This window comes from Diaphorina citri, unplaced genomic scaffold (assembly GCF_000475195.1).
Source record: "Diaphorina citri unplaced genomic scaffold, Diaci psyllid genome assembly version 1.1 scaffold200, whole genome shotgun sequence".
NCBI classification, from domain to species: Eukaryota; Metazoa; Arthropoda; class Insecta; order Hemiptera; family Psyllidae; genus Diaphorina; species Diaphorina citri.
Window position 1 is genome coordinate 9,043 of NW_007377637.1, and position 18,808 is coordinate 27,850.

Genomic DNA, 18,808 nt, shown 5'->3' on the forward strand with positions numbered 1-18,808 from the left:
GAAGTTTACGGTGTTTTGCACAGAGAAGATTTGGTTCAGAAATAGATAGGTACCTACCTATTTAGGTACTACCTACAAAATACAATTCCTACTTACGTAATAATATGTTGTATAATCTCCTAATGATTTCCTTAGAGGGGGGATTTGAGCAAGTTCAGAAACAAACAATTTAACATAGACCCTTAACCTCGGGGGTTAAAGGTGAACGAGACAAAAAAGAGTCAGCCAAGAAGTTCTCAGCAATATTCACAGTTCGGTAAAGATTTGAAAATTGGACAAATAAACGACCGGGCACATAACTATTTGAAGCTTCAAAAACTTTTGCAAAACTTTTCCAAAAATCTTTGATACAAATCAGAACATTAAATTTTTACGTCTTCAGTTTGGGCACTTTGCCAATGGGGTTTTTCGTCGCTCTCGAAAGATAAGAGACTTTCATAGTGCAATTCACTCGGAAAAAAATCAATTCGGTACCTATCATTTTATCAATTTATTATTTAAATTAGGGCCGAAGATCGTGGAACTTCGAGAGCGCTAGGTTGCGGGTTCTATTCCCGCCCGAAGTGGATTTTATCCAATACAGATAAGATTTGTTTCTTTCCGAATATAATATTATAATGACGATAGTGAGAAGTAAGAGGAAGAGGAGGAGAGAGTAAGTATAACAGAGGGGAAGAAAATAAAGTGGGAGAGGAAATGAGAAAGAGAGACTGACAGAACGACAGAGGGAGAGATAAAGGAAGAGAAAGAGTGAGAGAAAAAGAAGAGAGATTTATAACCTTACTCCACAGCTAAAAAGACAAAGTGTTAGATTTCTGTCGTTTTATTCTTTAGGTACTTCATAGAAAATGACTGCAATATAAGTACTCGAAATTTGATACTCCACCTTGCAAGGTGCAGACTGTATGACTTTTCCCTGAAATGTGTTGTTAAATTTAACACCCAACTGTTCGTAAATCCGTGCAGTTGAATTGGGTAAATAATAGAACTTAGCAACAATGGAATAGAATATACCTTGTTTATCCAGATCGAATCAGACTAGATGTCAGGGACTGTCATAAACCTTTTGGCTGTAAAATAAAAAAATCTGTACAAAGTTAAAAAAAAAAAAAAATGTAAGGCACATATCTTTTATTTATTTAGGTCTGTATTTATTATAATTTTTTTCAAGCTTAGGCAGCTTTTAATATGCAAGCTTAACTCTGTATGCGTATAACAGATTATAAAAATAATACATGTTAGAGATACGTGTACGCTTTCAACCAAATCTTCTCATTTTCCAAGATATAGGCATTGTGGTATTTTAAAATTCAAAAATTATTCAGCATGAAAATGATGTAGCGCACATGTCTGATGGTTCCATCATATGCAGGGTGGCTGAAACATCATTTTCAGAATGGTTCTTTTTTTTAAAAAAAAAGAGGTTTGACAGAGGCAGCTGTAACTGCTATGGTCTTATCGTCCCGAAATCGAAGAGAGAAGGAATACAGGGTATTAGGAGGAAGCCAGCCGTTCCGAGAACGAACATTATCCCATCAGGATAAAATCCGCCCCGGGCGGGAATCGAACCCGCGGCCTAGCGCACTACCTAACAGGTAGGGGCAGCTCTCCTACCTACGTAAATTTATACCCGAGCCCCGCAAATACTCTTATGCATGGTACATTGCATATATAAATTAATTGCTAGGCGTTCATAAAAAATGAGACCCCAGCTTCCGCGGCCTCACCCATCTGATAACATCTAGAAGAAAAGCCTTGAACAATGACAAAAGGACTAAAAAGCTGATTCATTGTTTTGAGATGAGGCATAAATTGTCCAAGGAGACACCTCTTGGAAACCTCTTTTACAGAGAATATTTTAACACCTATACATATTATGATACCTACCTACGTACCTACCTACATGATATTATGATGCCTACTTAAGAGTTAAGTAACCGCTCAAACTTAGCTAGGTTACCTGCTATTGCTATCAGATTTCAGTATGAAGCTGTGACTAATTGACTGCTTGTCACAGTTTTCTTTCTTCCAATGTGTGTAAATGACGTCAATGTTTACTTTTTTACTTTCTATTAGGTACTACAGTAATGAAAGTATTGCAATCGGTCCAAATTTTCAAAATCGGGAAATGGTTGGAAATATCCGTTTTGGGATCTCCTGATGTCTTTTCATTTATTTATTATTATTTTCCAGAGGTTTGATAAAGGGAACTGTAACTGCTGAGGACTTGTCGTACCGAAATCGACAAGAGAAGAAACAGGGCTGAACCTACCTATAGGAGAAAGCCAGCCGTTCCGAGAACGAATCTTATCTGTTTAAAAACCCACCCAGGGTGGAAACCGAACCCGCTACCTAGATTCATTCGTTCATTACACAAAGATTTTCCCACAGACTCCGAGTTGCGTGAGAAATTTGTCCACAGCAGTTTTTTAGCCCATGGTCTGTCAGTACGTACGTAGGTACTACAGGTTTAAATGGGAAAAATAAAAAGTTGTGAACAAAATATCTCAAGAACGGTTTGTCGTAAAGCGATGAAATTTGGTATGATATCCCGGTATGGTCCATGGACGCGACTGTAACAATTTGGTAAAAATCGGACAGTCACTCCAACCTGGCTGTCATCGGCGACCTTCACAATCTGTACCCTCACGCAACTGAAAAAGTCTATTCCGATACAATTTTGAAGGACATTTTTGACGACAGTCGCCACGACGTTGGCAAAGTTGAGACCGAAAATCAGACTGGCAGTAGACAGCTCTTGTGCGCTCCGACCTTCACAATCTGTACCCTCACGCAACTGAAAAAGTCTATTCCGATACAATATTGAAGGACATTTTTGACGACAGTCGCCACGACGTTGGCAAAGTTGAGACCGAAAATCAGACTGGCAGTAGACAGCTCTTGTGCGCTCTTCACGACAGGGATGCATTTCTCGACTTCCTTTTTCAAAATTTCAACGGTTTGGTCGCGCAACTTCTTCAGGATAGCGTTGAAGTCAGCGGGTCGGTCATCTGCTGTGGTCACCGCATTGGGACTCTCAGTAGCCTGGAAAATAATATCGGTAGGTATTTAGGTAAGATCAGTTGGAACAAAACAAATCTATGCAAAATTTGCAATGTGTTGTTTTTGTTGTTGCAGCAGTAAATGGATCAGGATTCTTCTCCATCCTCCTGCTCCTCCTCAATTGGGAGGTCCAGAAATTAGGAAGTTGGCCTCTTGGACAGGTGTGTTCCACGGGTCTAAGGCCAGCCACTCACTATCAGGTAGACCTGACGACAGTTACACCTGATCAGGTCTACCTGATAGTGAATGGCTGGTCTAAGTGTGCTGGAGTTTGTGGGTCAATAATCAATACGAGATACTTTTGGCTCTAACGATCTAATACTACGGGTAATAACCCGTAGTGTTAAAGAGCCTTTAAGGAAGATTTATGTAAAAAGCAGATTTACCTACTCCAATGCAGTTACTAACAGAATTTTGGAACTGATAGCTGATGTGAAAAATTGACAGAAATCAAGGTGTCCCAAAGTGTTTCTGCCTTTGCGAAATGCGAAAGAGGATAATATCCTCAAATCCAAGCAAATCAATCTACTTTGCGGAAATATAGCTCGCGGAAATTCTTACCTGGCCATTTGTTAGGAGAAATATTCCGAACAGCAAAAAGCACAACAGTAGCCCCTTCATTGTAGATTTTCCTCGGAACAATGCACAACCCCGGTGAACACAAACACTAATAGTGTGTAGTCATTTGTGTGAAATCCGAAATTCGGATACACATAAGAGCTATTGATTCATAAGTCACTTGATCGATCCACTTGTTTCAGGGCTGCTTGGATTATCTTATCTTAATTTACCTATACCTACCTAGGTATTAGGTATTCTAACTTTTTATTTTAGATATTTTGTTAGTTCATCACTCCTTAATAATTCCAACAGGATATGACTGACAGGTGTAAGTGGTTTTTCACAGGTATTACACGTAGACAAGAATCAACAAAAATATTTTAGTAAAACTAAATTTTAGGAAATACCTACACAGAATACAGAAATTCACAGTAATGTATTGTAGGTACCATCACCCAAAATATTTTTGGTTTCGCAAGTTCGTAGGAATACCTAGAGGTGTATAGTTAAAGAGACATAAAATATCCCCAAAACGATAGATACTAACCTACATCTACTATTCTTTTTAAGATGCTTAGATCCTCGAGATCGAGAGTAAGATTCAGGTATACTTACGACCGGATTTCCTAGATCCTGAGCATGATTGGAGTCTGCGAAGGCACATGTTAAAGTGTTGGCTCCGTTTGAGCAAGTTCAGAGGTTAACGAACCATTTAACATAGACCCTAAACTCGGGGGTTAAAGGTGAACGAGACAAAAAAGAGTCAGCCAAGAAGTTCTCAGCAATATTCAGTTCGGTAAAGATTTGAAAATTGGACAAATAAACGACCGGGCACATAACTATTTGAAGCTTCAAAAACTTTTGCAAAACTTTTCCAAGATTTTCTCGTTTTCAGATTTTGATTGCTGGTTTTGTCCCATTCCACTTTATGTTAATAGTGTCCGTTGCCGGCAAATACATATTATGAGGTTCCCGATATAGAGCTCAGTATTAGAGTTCCAGAACCCAGTCACTGGATTGGGCTCGACACCCCACTTCTGTCAGTGTGGGTACCATATATGTAAATGCAGTTTCTTTGTGTTATTATGTCACAACTTTGGTGCTCACTGCAGCATTGTAGGATTTTCCCAATACCTATCTCATCTTCATAACCTGATTTCTTTCCAGTGTCTTTACATGACAACCAATGGGAAATCTTCAGCAAAGGATCTTACTGACACCTTCAGGACTGAGCTCTTCACCTCAAACTTATTCCAACGGAGCATAGATTAATATTAAAAAAAATGCTTGGTTTATAAATGATTAATCTACATAATTATGTTTACCTATACCCGAATAGGTATTGTTTTTGTGTGGCGTGTAAAGATCTAGTTTTTCGCAATAAAAATTAAACCAGCTTCCAAAGCCTACATAATCCTCTGTCAGTCAGACAAAGTTTGCTCCATTGTCCATCTAGGTACCTATACCTACGTATAAATACTCGTATGTAGACAAATACCTATAGATACCAAATAACCGAATCATTTGGTCAAATATTTATATCAGGGGGGATGTGCAATGACAAAGATAGACCGGGGGAGGTAGGCATAGGGATCGAAACAAAATTCATAATTATTGCGTAGATAAGAGCAAAAGAGGGTCTCACTATTTGCTCTCAATAAATAGAACTCATCAGCAATTCAAATTGTGATGGTCGAACCTTTTATTACTGGGGGTTGTCGAATGAAAGTTTACAGAATGAAGATCCAACGAAGATATTATACCTAATTATTAGGTCAATAGAACGAACAAAGTGAATTTGAAGTTTTAACTATGTATGTAGCGCCTTCTGCTCCTTGCCTTGTAACCGATACTCGCAGATTCGATTCTCGCCCGGAGCGGCCTTTATCGTAAACAGACAAGGTTAATCGTTCTCGAATGGCTGCTCCAAATTTGGTTAAATTTCTCAAACATATTCAACACATTAACCAAAGTTCCTTTGTTTATTTTTAGTCTGATCAGGCCTCTCCTTATTTAGATCCTAACTTACCAACAGTTCTAAGAATAGAAGAACACAAATAGCTTTTACTTTTCACAGTTGGTATTATTCTATTTGTGTTCTTATTTGTGTTCTTGCCTTGCTATTTGTGTTCTTCTTTTCAAGATGAATCTTCACAAAATCCTGTCTTCCTTCTCTCTTCGTTTTCGCGACGATAAGACCCTAGCAGCTACAGTTCCCTCTGTCAAACCTCTTAAAAAAAAGTTCAAGTACCTACCTACCTATGGGCGATGGGTGTAGGACATGTACCTAGGTACAATGGACATGTAGGTACAATTTGGTAGGAAACCATCAGAAAAAAGCTTGCCTAATCAATTTAATGCTATCAAAATATTCTCTAGAACCTTCTCTTCAATAGAGAAAGCAAAGAGCTGTGCCCCCTTTCCAGAAGTTGAAACGAGGAGCTTCGAATTTTCTTTTGTCAAGACCTCTCTCCCTTTTTTATCAGCTTGTTCCAATCTCGTATTCATTTTTATGAAATTGATTTCTAATCTTTTCCAATCTGTCTTGGAAACTTATTCACAACGTTTTCCATTGACATCTCTCGATAGAAGAAACAATTTTGTTGGATATTTTATGTTACATACCTATGTAAATATTTATATCGTAGGTAGGGTATACTACCAACGAAGTCTTGTAGGATATTGAAGAGATAACTTTTAGTAGGAAGGTAGAGTAGTACGTAGATATGTAATTTTATCCTCATTAATTTCTATTAAATTTGAGGATTCGACCACAATACATAATAGAATCTCAAGGTTAGGTGGTAGAGAACATTATTAAGGTAGGTACCTATGCCTTTAAAAAGTTTTTTTTTTTCTTATGGCTTTCTTTTAAATGTCAGGGTTCTCTTCTACCCAACGATTGATTTTTCTTTCACTGTGAGCCTTTGATATTTCACCAGGGAGGTTTTTTTTCCATTACCTATAAGTACCTATAGTATAATCGTAAGTCAGAAATAAGGGACGGAAAACGACTCAAAGGGACTACTCATATTGCAACCCAGCGGAAATATTAAGGTTTCGCGTACTACCAATGAAGTCTTGTAGGATATTGAAGAGATAACTTCTAGTACCTAGGAAGATTTTTCTTTCACTGTGAGCCTTTGATATTTCACCAGGGAGGTATTTTTTCCATTACCTATAAGTACCTATATAGTACATATAATCGTAAGTCAGAAATAAGGGACGGAAAACGACTCAAAGGGCCACTCATATTGCAACCCAGAGGAAATATTAAGGTTTCGTTCATATCCTGTGCAGACGAAACGTAAATAAAGATGCATTTTTACACAATATAGGATCTGGCAGTTTTCTGTTGACTCTGTCGTCTGTCCTTTGAAGGTCTACTTGGACAGAGTGTGAATCTAATAGGTATATTTACAAGAATGTTAATTTGAAATTACCCATCTGGCAAAGGCCAATTTGCCAGCAGAGAAATAGAAACAAAATTGAAGAGGGTATCTACTTTCTGGTAATATGGTATACAGGGCCGGATTAGCCCCCCGCGGGGCCCGGGGCAGTTTCAAAGGCGCGGGGCCCCCAGTTTCGGCTGATCGAACTTAAAATTTTCAGCGTGGTCACCGCATTGGGACTCTCAGTAGCCTGGAAAATAATATCGGTAGGTGTTAGGTAAGATCAGTTGGAACAAAACAAATCTATGCAAAATTTGCAATGTGTTGTTTTTGTTGTTGCAGCAGTAAATGGATCAGGATTCTGTTCAATAAGTTAACTTTTTCCCTTATTTCCTCTCATTCAAATATAAGCTCCTCTTTCTTCTTTTCCGAGGAAGTGGGTAGGTCGTAAGTACATAGTACAGGTATTTTGTGAAATTTGAAACGTGTTTTGTATTAGGTATGTAGGTATACTGACATTTTTCGCTCTATTGAAGCTTTCAAAAAGCTAACGGTTGGTATGGCCTTGAGCCTTCTGAGAGAGAGAGAGAGAGAGGGGAGGTCCAGGAATCAGGAAGTTGGCCTCTTGGACAGGTCTGTTCCACGGGTCTAAGGCCAGCCACTCACTATCAGGTAGACCTGACGACAGGTACACCTGATCAGGTCTACCTGATAGTGAATGGCTGGTCTAAGTGTGCTGGAGTTTGTGGGTCAATAATCAATATGAGATACTTTTGGCTCTAACAATCTAATACTACTACGGGTAATAACCCGTAGTATTAAAGAGTCTTAAAGGAAGATTTATGTAAAAAGCAAATTTACCTACTCCAACGCAGTTACTAACAGAATTTTGGAACTGATAGCTGATGTACAAAATTGACAGAAATCAAGGTGTCCCAAAGTGTTTCTGCCTTTGCGGAAGAGGATATGCAAATCCAAGCAAATCAATCTACTTTGCGGAAATATAGCTCGGAAATTCTTACCTGGCCATTTGTTAGGAGAAATATTCCGAACAGCAAAAAGCACAACAGTAGCCCCTTCATTGTAGATTTTCCTCGGAACAATGCACAACCCCGGTGAAACAAACACTAATAGTGTGTATTCACTTGTGTGAAATCCGAAATTCGGATACACATAAGTGCTATTGATTCATAACTCACTTGATCGATCCACTTGTTTCAGGGCTGCCTGGATTATCTTATCTTAATTTACCTATACCTACCTAGGTATTAGGTATTCTAACTTTTTATTTTAGATATTTTGTTAGTTCATCACTCCTAAATAATTCCAACAGGATATGACTGACAGGTGTAAGTGGTTTTTCACAGGTATTACACGTAGACAAGAATCAACCAAAATATTTCAGTAAAACTAAATTTTAGAAAAAACACAGAATACCTACAGAAATTCACAGTAATGTATTGTATAGGTACCATCACCCAAAATATTTTTGGTTTCGCAAGTTCGTAGGAATACCTAGAGGTGTATAGTTAAAGAGACATATGTATTGTATAGGTACCATCACCCAAAATATTTTTGGTTTCGCAAGTTCGTAGGAATACCTAGAGGTGTATAGTTAAAGAGACATAAAATATCCCCAAAAAGGTAGATACTAACCTACATCTACTATTCTTTTTAAGATGCTTAGGTGGTCGAGATCGAGGGTAAGAGGGTATACCTACTTAGGACCGGATTTCCCAGATCCTGAGCATGATTGGAGTCTGCGAAGGCACATGTTAAAGTGTTGGCTCCGTTTGAGCAAGTTTAGAGGTTTACAAACAATTTAACATAGACCCTTAACCTCGGGGTTAAAGGTGAACGAGACAAAAAAGAGTCAGCTAAGAAGTTCTCAGCAATATTCAGTTCGGTAAAGATTTGAAAATTGGACAAATAAACGACCGGGCACATAACTATTTGAAGCTTCAAAAAAAGATTTGGTTCAGAAATAGATAGGTACCTATTTAGGTACTACCTACAAAATACAATTCCTACTTACGTAATAATATGTTGTATAATCTCCTAATGATTTCCTTAGAGGGGGGAACTTTTCCAAGATTTTCTCGTTTTCAGATTTTGATTGCTGGTTTTGTCCCATTCCACTTTATGTTAATAGTGTCCGTTGCCGGCAAAGGTCCATTTCAGTGGTCAACTTTCTCTTTTTCATCCACCCTCAGTCTTTCTCTCCCCTCTTTAAAAACAATTGTGGCGATGGCTCCAATTACTTTTTCTTCTCCTCTGTATTTAAGAAATACTTTTTCCGGACTAACTAAAAGGGTAGGTAGGTAAAAAGTAAAAAGAGTAGCCTTTGAGCCACAAATCTGTAGATGCAAAAAGAGTTCAAGAGAGTGATTCGGTAATTACTGCATATTGCCTACCCGATAAATCCAGCTAGTTTTCCAGGCTAGTTAGTTTGGAGGGTAGCCTCTCTCTCTCCCTCTCTCTCTCTCTTTCTCTCTCTCTGTCTCTCTCTCTCTCTGTCTCTCTGTCTCTCTCTCTCTCTCTCTCTCTCTCTCTTTAAACCCTTCGATGACTTGTTCACTTGAAATTGTTTTATTGTGATTTGAAAATCTTTGGGTAGGTAGGTAAAAAGTAAAAAGAGTAGCCTTTGAGCCACAAATCTGTAGATGCAAAAAGAGTTCAAGAGAGTGATTCGGTAATTACGATAGGTATCTACCTATGTGTATTTATATTTCTTCAGAAATAAGATTGACGCTTCACTTCTGAGAGCTCTCAGAAAAGTGCTGACAGCTGATATTGGCGTGATAGGAAGAATGTCATTTGATTCCTATTTTATTCCAGTCTTTACTAAGTGATTCACCTAGGATTTCCAAGATTCTAAGACTATCAAATTTCTATCTATTTTATCAAATAATTACTACCGTAATTATGATTCAGTAGGTATTTACAAGTGCATCAGAGTATGCAGCTTATGTACGTTACATCAAGTAATAAATTAATAACATCAAGTACCTACATATTTTTTTAGGGGGAGTCCAAAATAGGACGTGTACTTTATTAGGTAATAAAAAAAAAACATCACCAGAAAACAACATCACATTAGGGAACCCCTGCTCCATCTTCCAAGTTTAAACTTCTGTTCTTGTAACGGCTCCCTCGCAGCCTCAGAGACACTCAGAGACACTTCGCTATTTCAACCTTGGTTTTATCCACCCTGATAACTGGCTGACGCACTTGTTCCATTTTGAACTTAGTGTTTCATTTTCTCGTTATGAATGTGTAGGTACCTTTATAGATGTCATTTTCCTACCTATTGTCCCTGAGCTCCTGTGATTAAGCACTCTTGGTAATGTCAATATCATGAATCATCTAATTGATTCTAAGGAAAGCGTTAGTGCTCGATATTAATAGTACCTAGATATAATTGGTACAGTACACATCGAGGAAAAAATAATGATAGGATGCCACAAGTTAGGGTGGAAGAACTCTATTTTATTTATTTATTTACGGGACTAACCCTTTATACAAAAATGACAGTAGAAAAAAAAAAAAAAAAAATACACTAAAACTAAACAAACACAAACAACAATCAAATAATACAGTAGGAAAAAATATTAAAATGAAATATAAAAGGAAAGTAAAAAGTAATAAAGAGTAGGTGTTTAAATTTAATTAAAATTAAAATCGCCGTCATTGGCATTCCTGACCATTCTATTAAGAGGTGAGTGATAGCTGGGTTATTTCCCCTGATTTAAGTTGTTGGAATGCTACATTATGAGGTTCCCGATATAGAGCTCAGTATTAGAGTTCCAGAACCCAGTCACTTGATTGGGCTCGACACCCCAGTCTTTTCTTCTCTCTGTCAGTGTGGGTACCATATAGGCTCACCTGATTATCAGTGATTTTGGTCAAATCGGGGTTTTTGAGACTTCTACATTTCAGTCAACTTCCTAGTAATAAATTTAGGTAGTAAAAAAAAAGGATTTTAATAAAGCATTGATGACGATTCTGTTTCTATTGGACCTATTGACAAAATCATTACTGGAAAAAAACGATCAGCATTCGTCAAGTGCTTTCAGTTATCTAATCTAAACGAAATAGTTCATAGTGCCTTGAAGAAGCCTGATTTTTTTTCTTAATCAAATTACTGACAGGCAACAGATAGAACGAGCTAATCACACGTATGTATTCATTGGATAGAGAATTAGAAAATTTTGAGTACCAAGTGAAAAAGTAAAAAAAATTGCATCTACTAAGGGGAACATTTTCCAAGTTAAATTTAAAGGAACTAGCGTCAAGAAGTGAACATGAATGTATTACTGATGTCAATGCTTCTGCTCCTGGCAGTTCATAGTTCAAAGGTGAGAAAATTTTGTAATCGCTTTAATTTTCCTTCAAAAGCCTTCATGGTTGTATTTTGTCCTGACAAATTGTCCTTGACTGAAACTTTCGTGGAAAACAGTGGAATTTAAGTGTTTGAAGTACTGCTTGTCACAGTTTTCTTTCTTCCAATGTGTGTAAATGACGTCAATGTTTACTTTTTATTTTTTTACTTTCTATTACTACAGTAATGAAAGTATTGCAATCGGTCCAATTTTTCAAAATCGGGAAATGGTTGGAAATATCCGTTTTGGGATCTCCTGATGTCAAAAAGTGGTTTTTAGCCCATGGTCTGTACGTACGTACTACAGGTTTAAATGGGAAAAATAAAAAGTTGTGAACAAAATATCTCGCAAGATTTGTCGTAAAGCGATGAAATTTGGTATGATATCCCGGTATGGTCCATGGACGCGACTGTAACAATTTGGTAAAAATCGGACAGTCACTCATCCAGATATCAACCAAAGTCAATGTTGCTTCGAACTTCGAAGATTTTTTTTTTCAATTTTCGGACACTTTTTAATGATCCCTTATTACATGGGGAGTATTTTGAGATAATATACAATTTTCCACCAAAAATCGGCCGCCTTAGGAGGCTCGGGAGAAATTTTTTCCACTTTTTTTTTAAAAAAAATACGTATTCCGCAAATGTAATAGAAAGTCGTGTGATGTTCACACCAGATTTTTTTACTTTTCATGAACTCTAACCACTAATTTTCGGATCCAAGTCCACAGCGCTAACTACAAAGATTGGTCTGTAGTGGTAGTGCACAATTCTGGTTTATTTACCAATTAGGTAACTATACCTAACTACATGATTATTAATTATTATGAGTACTTATACATTAAATGTTGCAAAAGTCGGTTGGGAAGGTTCTGGTTGTATGATCAAAATACCTATTGTTGAAACACGTAAAATTACATTTTTGTTAAATAAATTACTGTCACTATTTTCATGTTGGAATTCTTTATACATTTTTGAAACAAACAATGGGTTGTCGCTTATCCTTTGGGTAGGGATAACTCATACATTTCCCAGTTCCCAGTCAGTCATAGAAGAATTACAATTTTACTGTTTCAGACACACATTTTACAGAAACAACAACAACAACAACAACAACAACAACAACAACAACAACAACAACAACAACAACAACAACAACAACAACAACGCCAACAACAACATCGCCAACAACAACAACGCCAACAACAACAACAACAACAACGCCAACAACAACTCACGGTAATAAGAAGATCTGTAGGTACCTACGTTACCTACTAATCATGTTAAAATACATGCTCTAAATGTATTGTGGTAAAGATGCTGGTCACACTCAATGGGTAATCTAAAATACAAAGATGAACTATTCAAATGTACCTACAAATGGTAGGTATAGGTGAAAATTTTTTAATCTTACAACCATCTACATAAACAGAGGGGAAAACTAAGATAAAATGAAAACAAACCTGAGAGAAGAAATTTTCCAAACAATCTTGATTCAGCCTGTGTGTCAAAATGTATTCAATGTCATATTTTTGTTTGAGATCAATAAATAATTCCATCAAAGATTTGGTTGAAGTAATTATTCCTTTTTGGAACACTTGCATACTCTTCTTTCCGTTGCAGGTCATGTTCTGAATCATTGAGATGACATCATTTAGGATAGGTTCCTGTATATTGAGAGCTTGTCCATAAGGTTTTTGATGATTAATGTTGTTGTGAGTTGTATAAGAATTCATTATATCAAACCATAAATTCATAGTCTCACAAAAGTTTGCTGTTCTCTTTGCTAGTTCTTTGTCATTTCCAGGGAGATATTGTTTTAATGCAACTGAAGTGGTATGTGAAAGAAGTTGAGCAGCAAGTCTTACATTTTGCCTTTGGGCCCTTTCACATGTGAGGTGGTCATTGGTTAACTTAAAACACGAGCTGATTTCAGTTTTAGATATTTTCAGCAGTTCTTCAACTGGAGTTTTATTCACTGATTGGTTGTTAATAGTGAATCCAGTATCTAGAAACCAATTTCTTGCAAGTTTGAGGAGGTGAGGAACATCTGCAAATACAAATATCTTTTCGGACTCTGAACTTGGATTTGTAAAATAGGTTTTCTCAGTACTTATCCCAAGCTCCTTCCACAACCCTTGATTTCCACCACCACAATCACTAACACAGGCACATACAGTGAACTTGATATCATAAAGTTCTTTGATGATGTCAAATAACAGAGTTTTTGTCATTTTCTTATCAAAACCAACAAATACTGGCTGCTTCCATGAATCAAATAATCCTCTGGCCATAATAACTTGCAAATATGAATGAGGGCCCAATACATTGTCCTCTTTCTTATCATACTCAAGAACAGATGTAATTTTCATTTCATCAAAGGAGAGGACTGTACATCTCTGAAGTGCAGATTTACTGAGTCCTGATGCATCCATTATTTTCATGACATCAGATAAAACCCCACTTCTCACATCAATGTTACAAGCCCATGTTCTTAACGTACTGAGTCCGGGCAATGGATATTTTAATGTACCTCGTAAATAAGCATAGGCTTTTTGGCTCAGATATCTTAAAGTAAATGCTTTGGAGAGTTCATCAGAGGTCCACCTAGCTCTGTTTTTCTTTTTTGTCAGAATTTGTATTTGATTGGGAGACAAGCAAGGTGATAAAGCATCTATCATTTTACCTTCAACAAGTGCATTAGAAGTTTTCAAATTTTCAATTGTAAGATTTGCTTGGTTTATTTTTTCATGAAGTTTTTCATTTTCTATCTCCAATTTATTCAACTGTTTCATTAATGTTTTCTTATCTTCCATCAATTGACCATTCATATGAGTCAATTCAGTGATCTTTTGATTTAACATTGTTAATTCTTGTTGTAGATCCTTCATATTTGTAGCATGATCATCAGTACTGTTATTCTCTTCTTCTACATCACATGTACTATTCACATCATTCTCTAAAATTCCTGTGATTTCCACTTGCCTTTGTTTATTTTCAGCTTCTTCATACTTCTTCTGCATATACTTTGATACAGGACGTTTGGCTTCATCACTAGCAGGAGGTAATAGGTTATTTGATGGAACAGCTGAAAGAAAGAGGAATAGAGACTAATGAAAGATAAGCTAATATAGGAGGATTAATAGTTTGACTTCAATAATAATTTGACTGTTGTGGTAGGTCACATTTGGTCAATTATGTAGGCTTATCCTTTACGTTGAAGGATAAAGATTCACTGGCCTTCTTCCTGTTTCATATCCCCTGGCTGGATACAAAAATGCTATTTTTAGAGAGAGTTGAAAGAGGGACTTTGACTCATTCTATTCAATTCAAAATGTTTTATATTTCAATAAATCAAAGTATTACAATCAAAACATCCCAAAAGACCACAGGTGACCACTTAGGGTTATAAGATCCTTCATCTTATGAAAGCAAAGAGAGAAGAAAGAGAGGATAGATTCATAGATCACAGCCAGCCATTGAGGATTGAATTTTTCTTTTAGGCAAAAATTACGCTCTCCTTGGTTTCCTGTTGTTTTGGAATAATAATAATAATAATAATAGTAGTAATAAAATCAACTTACCCTCTGCCTTCAACTTTTTGGGTTGAACTCCTAGAATTCGAGCTTTCACCAAGTCTTCAAAGTCTTCATTCACAAAATGTTCTGAGCAAATTCTTGCATTTGAAAAGTTAATGTTTTGGACATCTTTTCTTCTACATTTCTCAAGCCACTTCTTTTGTAATGATGGGTTCTTGGGGAAATGGAAAAATGACAATTTTAGTCCATCTTGATTGGTGGAATTCGAATGATTCCTACACAGGGCAACACTACACCAATTTCCAGGCATTTCTAAAAATAAAATTCAAAAAGCACCATGAAAACACAGTAGGAACTCTAGGATTTTACTCCCTGATTACAGTCGTCAAACACAAAGATCTAGAACAGTCAATTATTGTCTGATTTTTATGAAACAAAAACCAAAATGAAAGAAATCACCTCTGAAATCATTTTAAACGCCAATACAAAATTTAAAAATTGGAAAATTTGTTCAAATTAAATAGTAAGATGAATATAATAATTTACAAATTCACACACATTGAACGGCTGTAATGGCCGCATCTTCACTCTAAAAAAATGTAATCAACTTCTTATGACGTTGTCACGGTCCCTAGCGACGGAGTCGCGAAAAGTGCGTCCTTAGTTACGAGCTAACCTGTACTCTATGAACCTTGGGTGTTGTTGGTGTTGTTGTTGTTGGTGTTGTTGTTGTTGGTGTTGTTGTTGTTGTTGTTGTTGTTGTTGTTGTTGTTTTTCTCTCTCTCTCTCTCTCTAAGAAATTCATCATTAAATTTCGCACCAAACTTTTTAATTCAACTTGTTCTCTTCTTTTTTTAAGCAATTTTTCTATCCTTTTTTTCTCTTTTTTTTTAAAGTTTCTCTTAAATAATGGATAACTTTTTCTTTTCTTAACTCGCTATGGAGATGAAGTTCTTTGTTACTTGCATTATTTTTAGTTTTCTCCTATGTCTTCTTCCTCTTCTTCTTCTTCCTCCTCTTCTTTCTTCTTCTTCTAAAAAAAAATCAACTCAACAATCTTCAAAATCACGTTTGACAGTCTTGCCCTAAGAATAGAAAAAGAAAAAAATAAACAAAATAATAGTATATTAAAAATAAAGAAGTTCAAAAAATCGTGTTTGGTAGATGTGAAAAACCAATCAATCAGACTCGTGTGGTCTGTGTCTTAGCATCCTCGTCCTCTAGTACCTAACTTACCTACCTGCATAAAACAACCAAATTGACCTGTAACTAACTTCTACCGCTATAAACACAAGTAGGTAAGTACCTACTTAGCATCACTTTATCAGACTTTTATCTCGAGTAGGTAATCTAAAGTAGGTAATGTTCAAAAAAGAGTGTGTTTATACCCTTAACAACACCTCAAAGTACCTACCTACTTCTTTTATCTCCTAAAAAAAGCACAATCTCAGCTTAAGTATATGTAGGTGAGAATGTAAGTACGTTAGTAGGTACCTATAGCTTTCTTTATTTGAAAAAGAAAGAAAAATCCAGGGGGTACCTAAATATACTTACCTACCTACCTAAAATGTAAAAAGGGTAAAAAGAAGGGGGGGAAACACATCTTTAGAAAGATAAAAAAGAAGATACCTAGGGCGAAAGGGAAATGAACAAGGGGAGAAAATAAAGGAACATGGGAAACTATGAAGGGAGAGAGGAAGAAAAAATGAACAAGAGGGAAAAATGAATGGAGAGAGGAAGAAAAAAATGAATAAGAGGGGAAAATAAAGGAAAAAATGAAAAGAAAGAGGGAAAATGAATGGAGAGAGGAAGAAAAAAATGAACAAGAGGGGAAAATAAAGGAAAAAATGAAAAGAAAGAGGGAAAAATGAATGAAGAGAGAAAGAAAAAAATGAGCAAGAGGGAAAAATAAAGAAAAAAATGAAAAGAAAGAAGGAAAAATGAATGGAGAGAGGAAGAAAAAAAAAACGAACAAGAGGGAAAAATAAAGGACAAAATGAAAAGAAAGAGAGAAAAATGAATGGAGAGAGGAAGAAAAAAACGAACAAGAGGGAAAAATAAAGGAAAAAATGAAAAGAAAGGGGGAAAAATGAAGAGAGGGAGGAAGAAAAAAATGAACAAGAGGGAAAAATAAAGGAAAAAATGAAAAGAAAGAGGGAAAAATGAATGAAGAGAGGAAGAAAAAAATTAACAAGAGGGAAAAATGAATGGAGAGAGGAAGAAAAAAATGAACAAGAGGGGAAGATAAAGGAAAAAAAATTAAAGAAAGAGGGAAAAATGAATGGAGAGAGGAAGAAAAAAATGAATAAGAGGAGAAAATAAAGGAACATGGGAAAATATGAAGGGAGGAAGAAAAAGATGAACAAGAGGGGAAAATAAAGGAAAAAAATGAAAAGAAAGAGGGAAAAGTGAATGAAGAGAGGAAGAAAAAAATTAACAAGAAGGGAAAATGAAGGAACATGGGGAATTTAAGAAGGGAGGGAGAAAAAGGGAGGAAGAGGAAGGACCCTGATGAAAGTTCATACAACGGAAGGGAATTACCCTCATTAAGTAGGTAATAAAAGCAAAGTACCTTCCTGGTAGAGATAGTGTAGAAAGCGACAAGTACAGAGTAACCTATTTAAGACGCCCAGGGTAGTTTTTTATGCCTCTCCCCCTTTCGTCCCTTCTTCCCTTCTTCCTTTCACTCCGTTTCTCCTTCTTTTCTTTCTTCTCCTTCCTCCCCCTCTCTCTCTCGTTTTCTCTCAGTCCTTATCCTTCCTCTTCTCCTGCTTTTTCTCCCCCCCTTCCACCTCTCCTCATTCTGTGTCCTCTTTTCTACCTCTCCTTCCTCTCTCTCTCTCTCTCTCTCTCTCTCTCTTTCGTCTTCTAATACTCCTTCTTCCCCTCTAGTCTTCTTTATTCTCTCTTTCTCCCCTCCTCTTTCTCATCTCATACAAGATTAGACCTCTATTGTGTCCTGTATACAGGGTGTGAACTAAAATAAAAAAAAAAAAAATAAATGTCTTTTCTTTGTGTTTCTATATCACAACTTTGGTGCTCACTGCAGCATTGTAGGATTTTTCCAAATACATATATCGCAATAATCCAGCTCCCAATTACCTACCATGCTGGCACCGGTCGCTATGCGCATTTATATTACATAGCAGCTATCATCTTCCTCACGAGGCTGAGTGGGCCCCGTAACAACCAGTCACGGAATCAATCATTTGCTTGATACAAATTTCTTGACCCCGCCGAAAATCGAACCCGGGTCTCCCGCGTGCAAGGCGAGCGCAGTGACCACTACGCCATGGGAGCTGACATAATAATAAAATGGTAATACATATCAGTTTTATTGACCACTGTGTCCAAAAGAGCCCCTGGTCTGTGGTTCTTAGCTTCGTAATGTAATAGAAAGTCGTGTGATGTTCATACCAGATATTTTTATTAATGGAATGGGTCATAATCATAATCTTAATGAAGTAAATTAATGCAAAATAAATACGAACGAGCCTAAGTAAGAGGGGGGGAGAGAGAGAGCGACGAAGAAGAAGAAGAAGAAGAAAAAGAAGAAGAAAAACACAAGAAAGAACCAAAACCTATGGGAAATTGGGAAAATATGCTGTTTTCAAAGAGGGCATCACAAGAACCAAGGATAACGTAGCTAGTCAATATCTAGGTATCTACCTACTATTTTTTTTTATTTATAAATGTATAATTTATTTACATTTATTTTATTTATCAGTTTTCAAAATAGGGTCTATTTATCAGTTTTCTCCATGGTTTTCACACACATCCCAATTTTATTCTCTTCTCGATTGAAGTGTGTGTTGTTTTTACAAACGGTTCTCATTTGTATACGAAGTTACGAACTTACGAAGGTACAGCAA

At 36.5% G+C, this 18,808-nt stretch overlaps 2 protein-coding genes and 1 long non-coding RNA gene across 4 annotated transcripts; all 3 read right to left on the minus strand.

The window, feature by feature from the left end:
- Positions 1-2,697: 2,697 nt before the first annotated feature.
- On the minus strand, positions 2,698-3,785 carry LOC103505852. Its single transcript, XM_026821079.1, has 2 exons — positions 3,625-3,785; positions 2,698-3,045 (listed from the first exon to the last, which is right to left on the minus strand). The coding sequence occupies exons 1-2, from the start codon at positions 3,682-3,684 to the stop codon at positions 2,737-2,739; spliced, it is 369 nt and encodes a 122-aa protein (XP_026676880.1). The 5' UTR covers positions 3,685-3,785; the 3' UTR covers positions 2,698-2,736.
- A 3,450-nt stretch (positions 3,786-7,235) lies between these two features.
- On the minus strand, positions 7,236-8,282 carry LOC113466026. Its single transcript, XR_003390569.1, has 2 exons — positions 8,039-8,282; positions 7,236-7,266 (listed from the first exon to the last, which is right to left on the minus strand). It is a non-coding gene; the product is annotated as an uncharacterized LOC113466026 (long non-coding RNA).
- Positions 8,283-12,700: 4,418 nt separating this feature from the next.
- Positions 12,701-15,625, minus strand: LOC103505853 (transposable element P transposase). Of its 2 annotated transcripts, XM_026821081.1 has the most exons (3): positions 15,396-15,625; positions 14,982-15,248; positions 12,701-14,485 (listed from the first exon to the last, which is right to left on the minus strand). In XM_026821081.1, the coding sequence occupies exons 2-3, from the start codon at positions 15,244-15,246 to the stop codon at positions 12,762-12,764; spliced, it is 1,989 nt and encodes a 662-aa protein (XP_026676882.1). In that variant the 5' UTR covers positions 15,247-15,248; positions 15,396-15,625; the 3' UTR covers positions 12,701-12,761. The 2 variants fall into 2 exon arrangements, with proteins under 2 accessions (XP_026676882.1, XP_026676881.1); XM_026821080.1 differs by having other exon boundaries at positions 14,982-15,625.
- Between the last annotated feature and the right edge of the window lie 3,183 nt (positions 15,626-18,808).

Coding starts and splice junctions, on each gene's coding strand:
- LOC103505853 (XM_026821081.1), bottom strand. CDS start 15,246: ATGCCTGGAAATTGGTGTAGTGTTGCCCTGTGTAGGAATCATTCGAAT. Junction 14,486..14,981: donor CAAAAAGTTGAAGGCAGAGG/GTAAGTTGATTT, acceptor TCTTTCTTTCAG/CTGTTCCATCAAATAACCTA.
- LOC103505852 (XM_026821079.1), bottom strand. CDS start 3,684: ATGAAGGGGCTACTGTTGTGCTTTTTGCTGTTCGGAATATTTCTCCTA. Junction 3,046..3,624: donor TTCTCCTAACAAATGGCCAG/GTAAGAATTTCC, acceptor ATTATTTTCCAG/GCTACTGAGAGTCCCAATGC.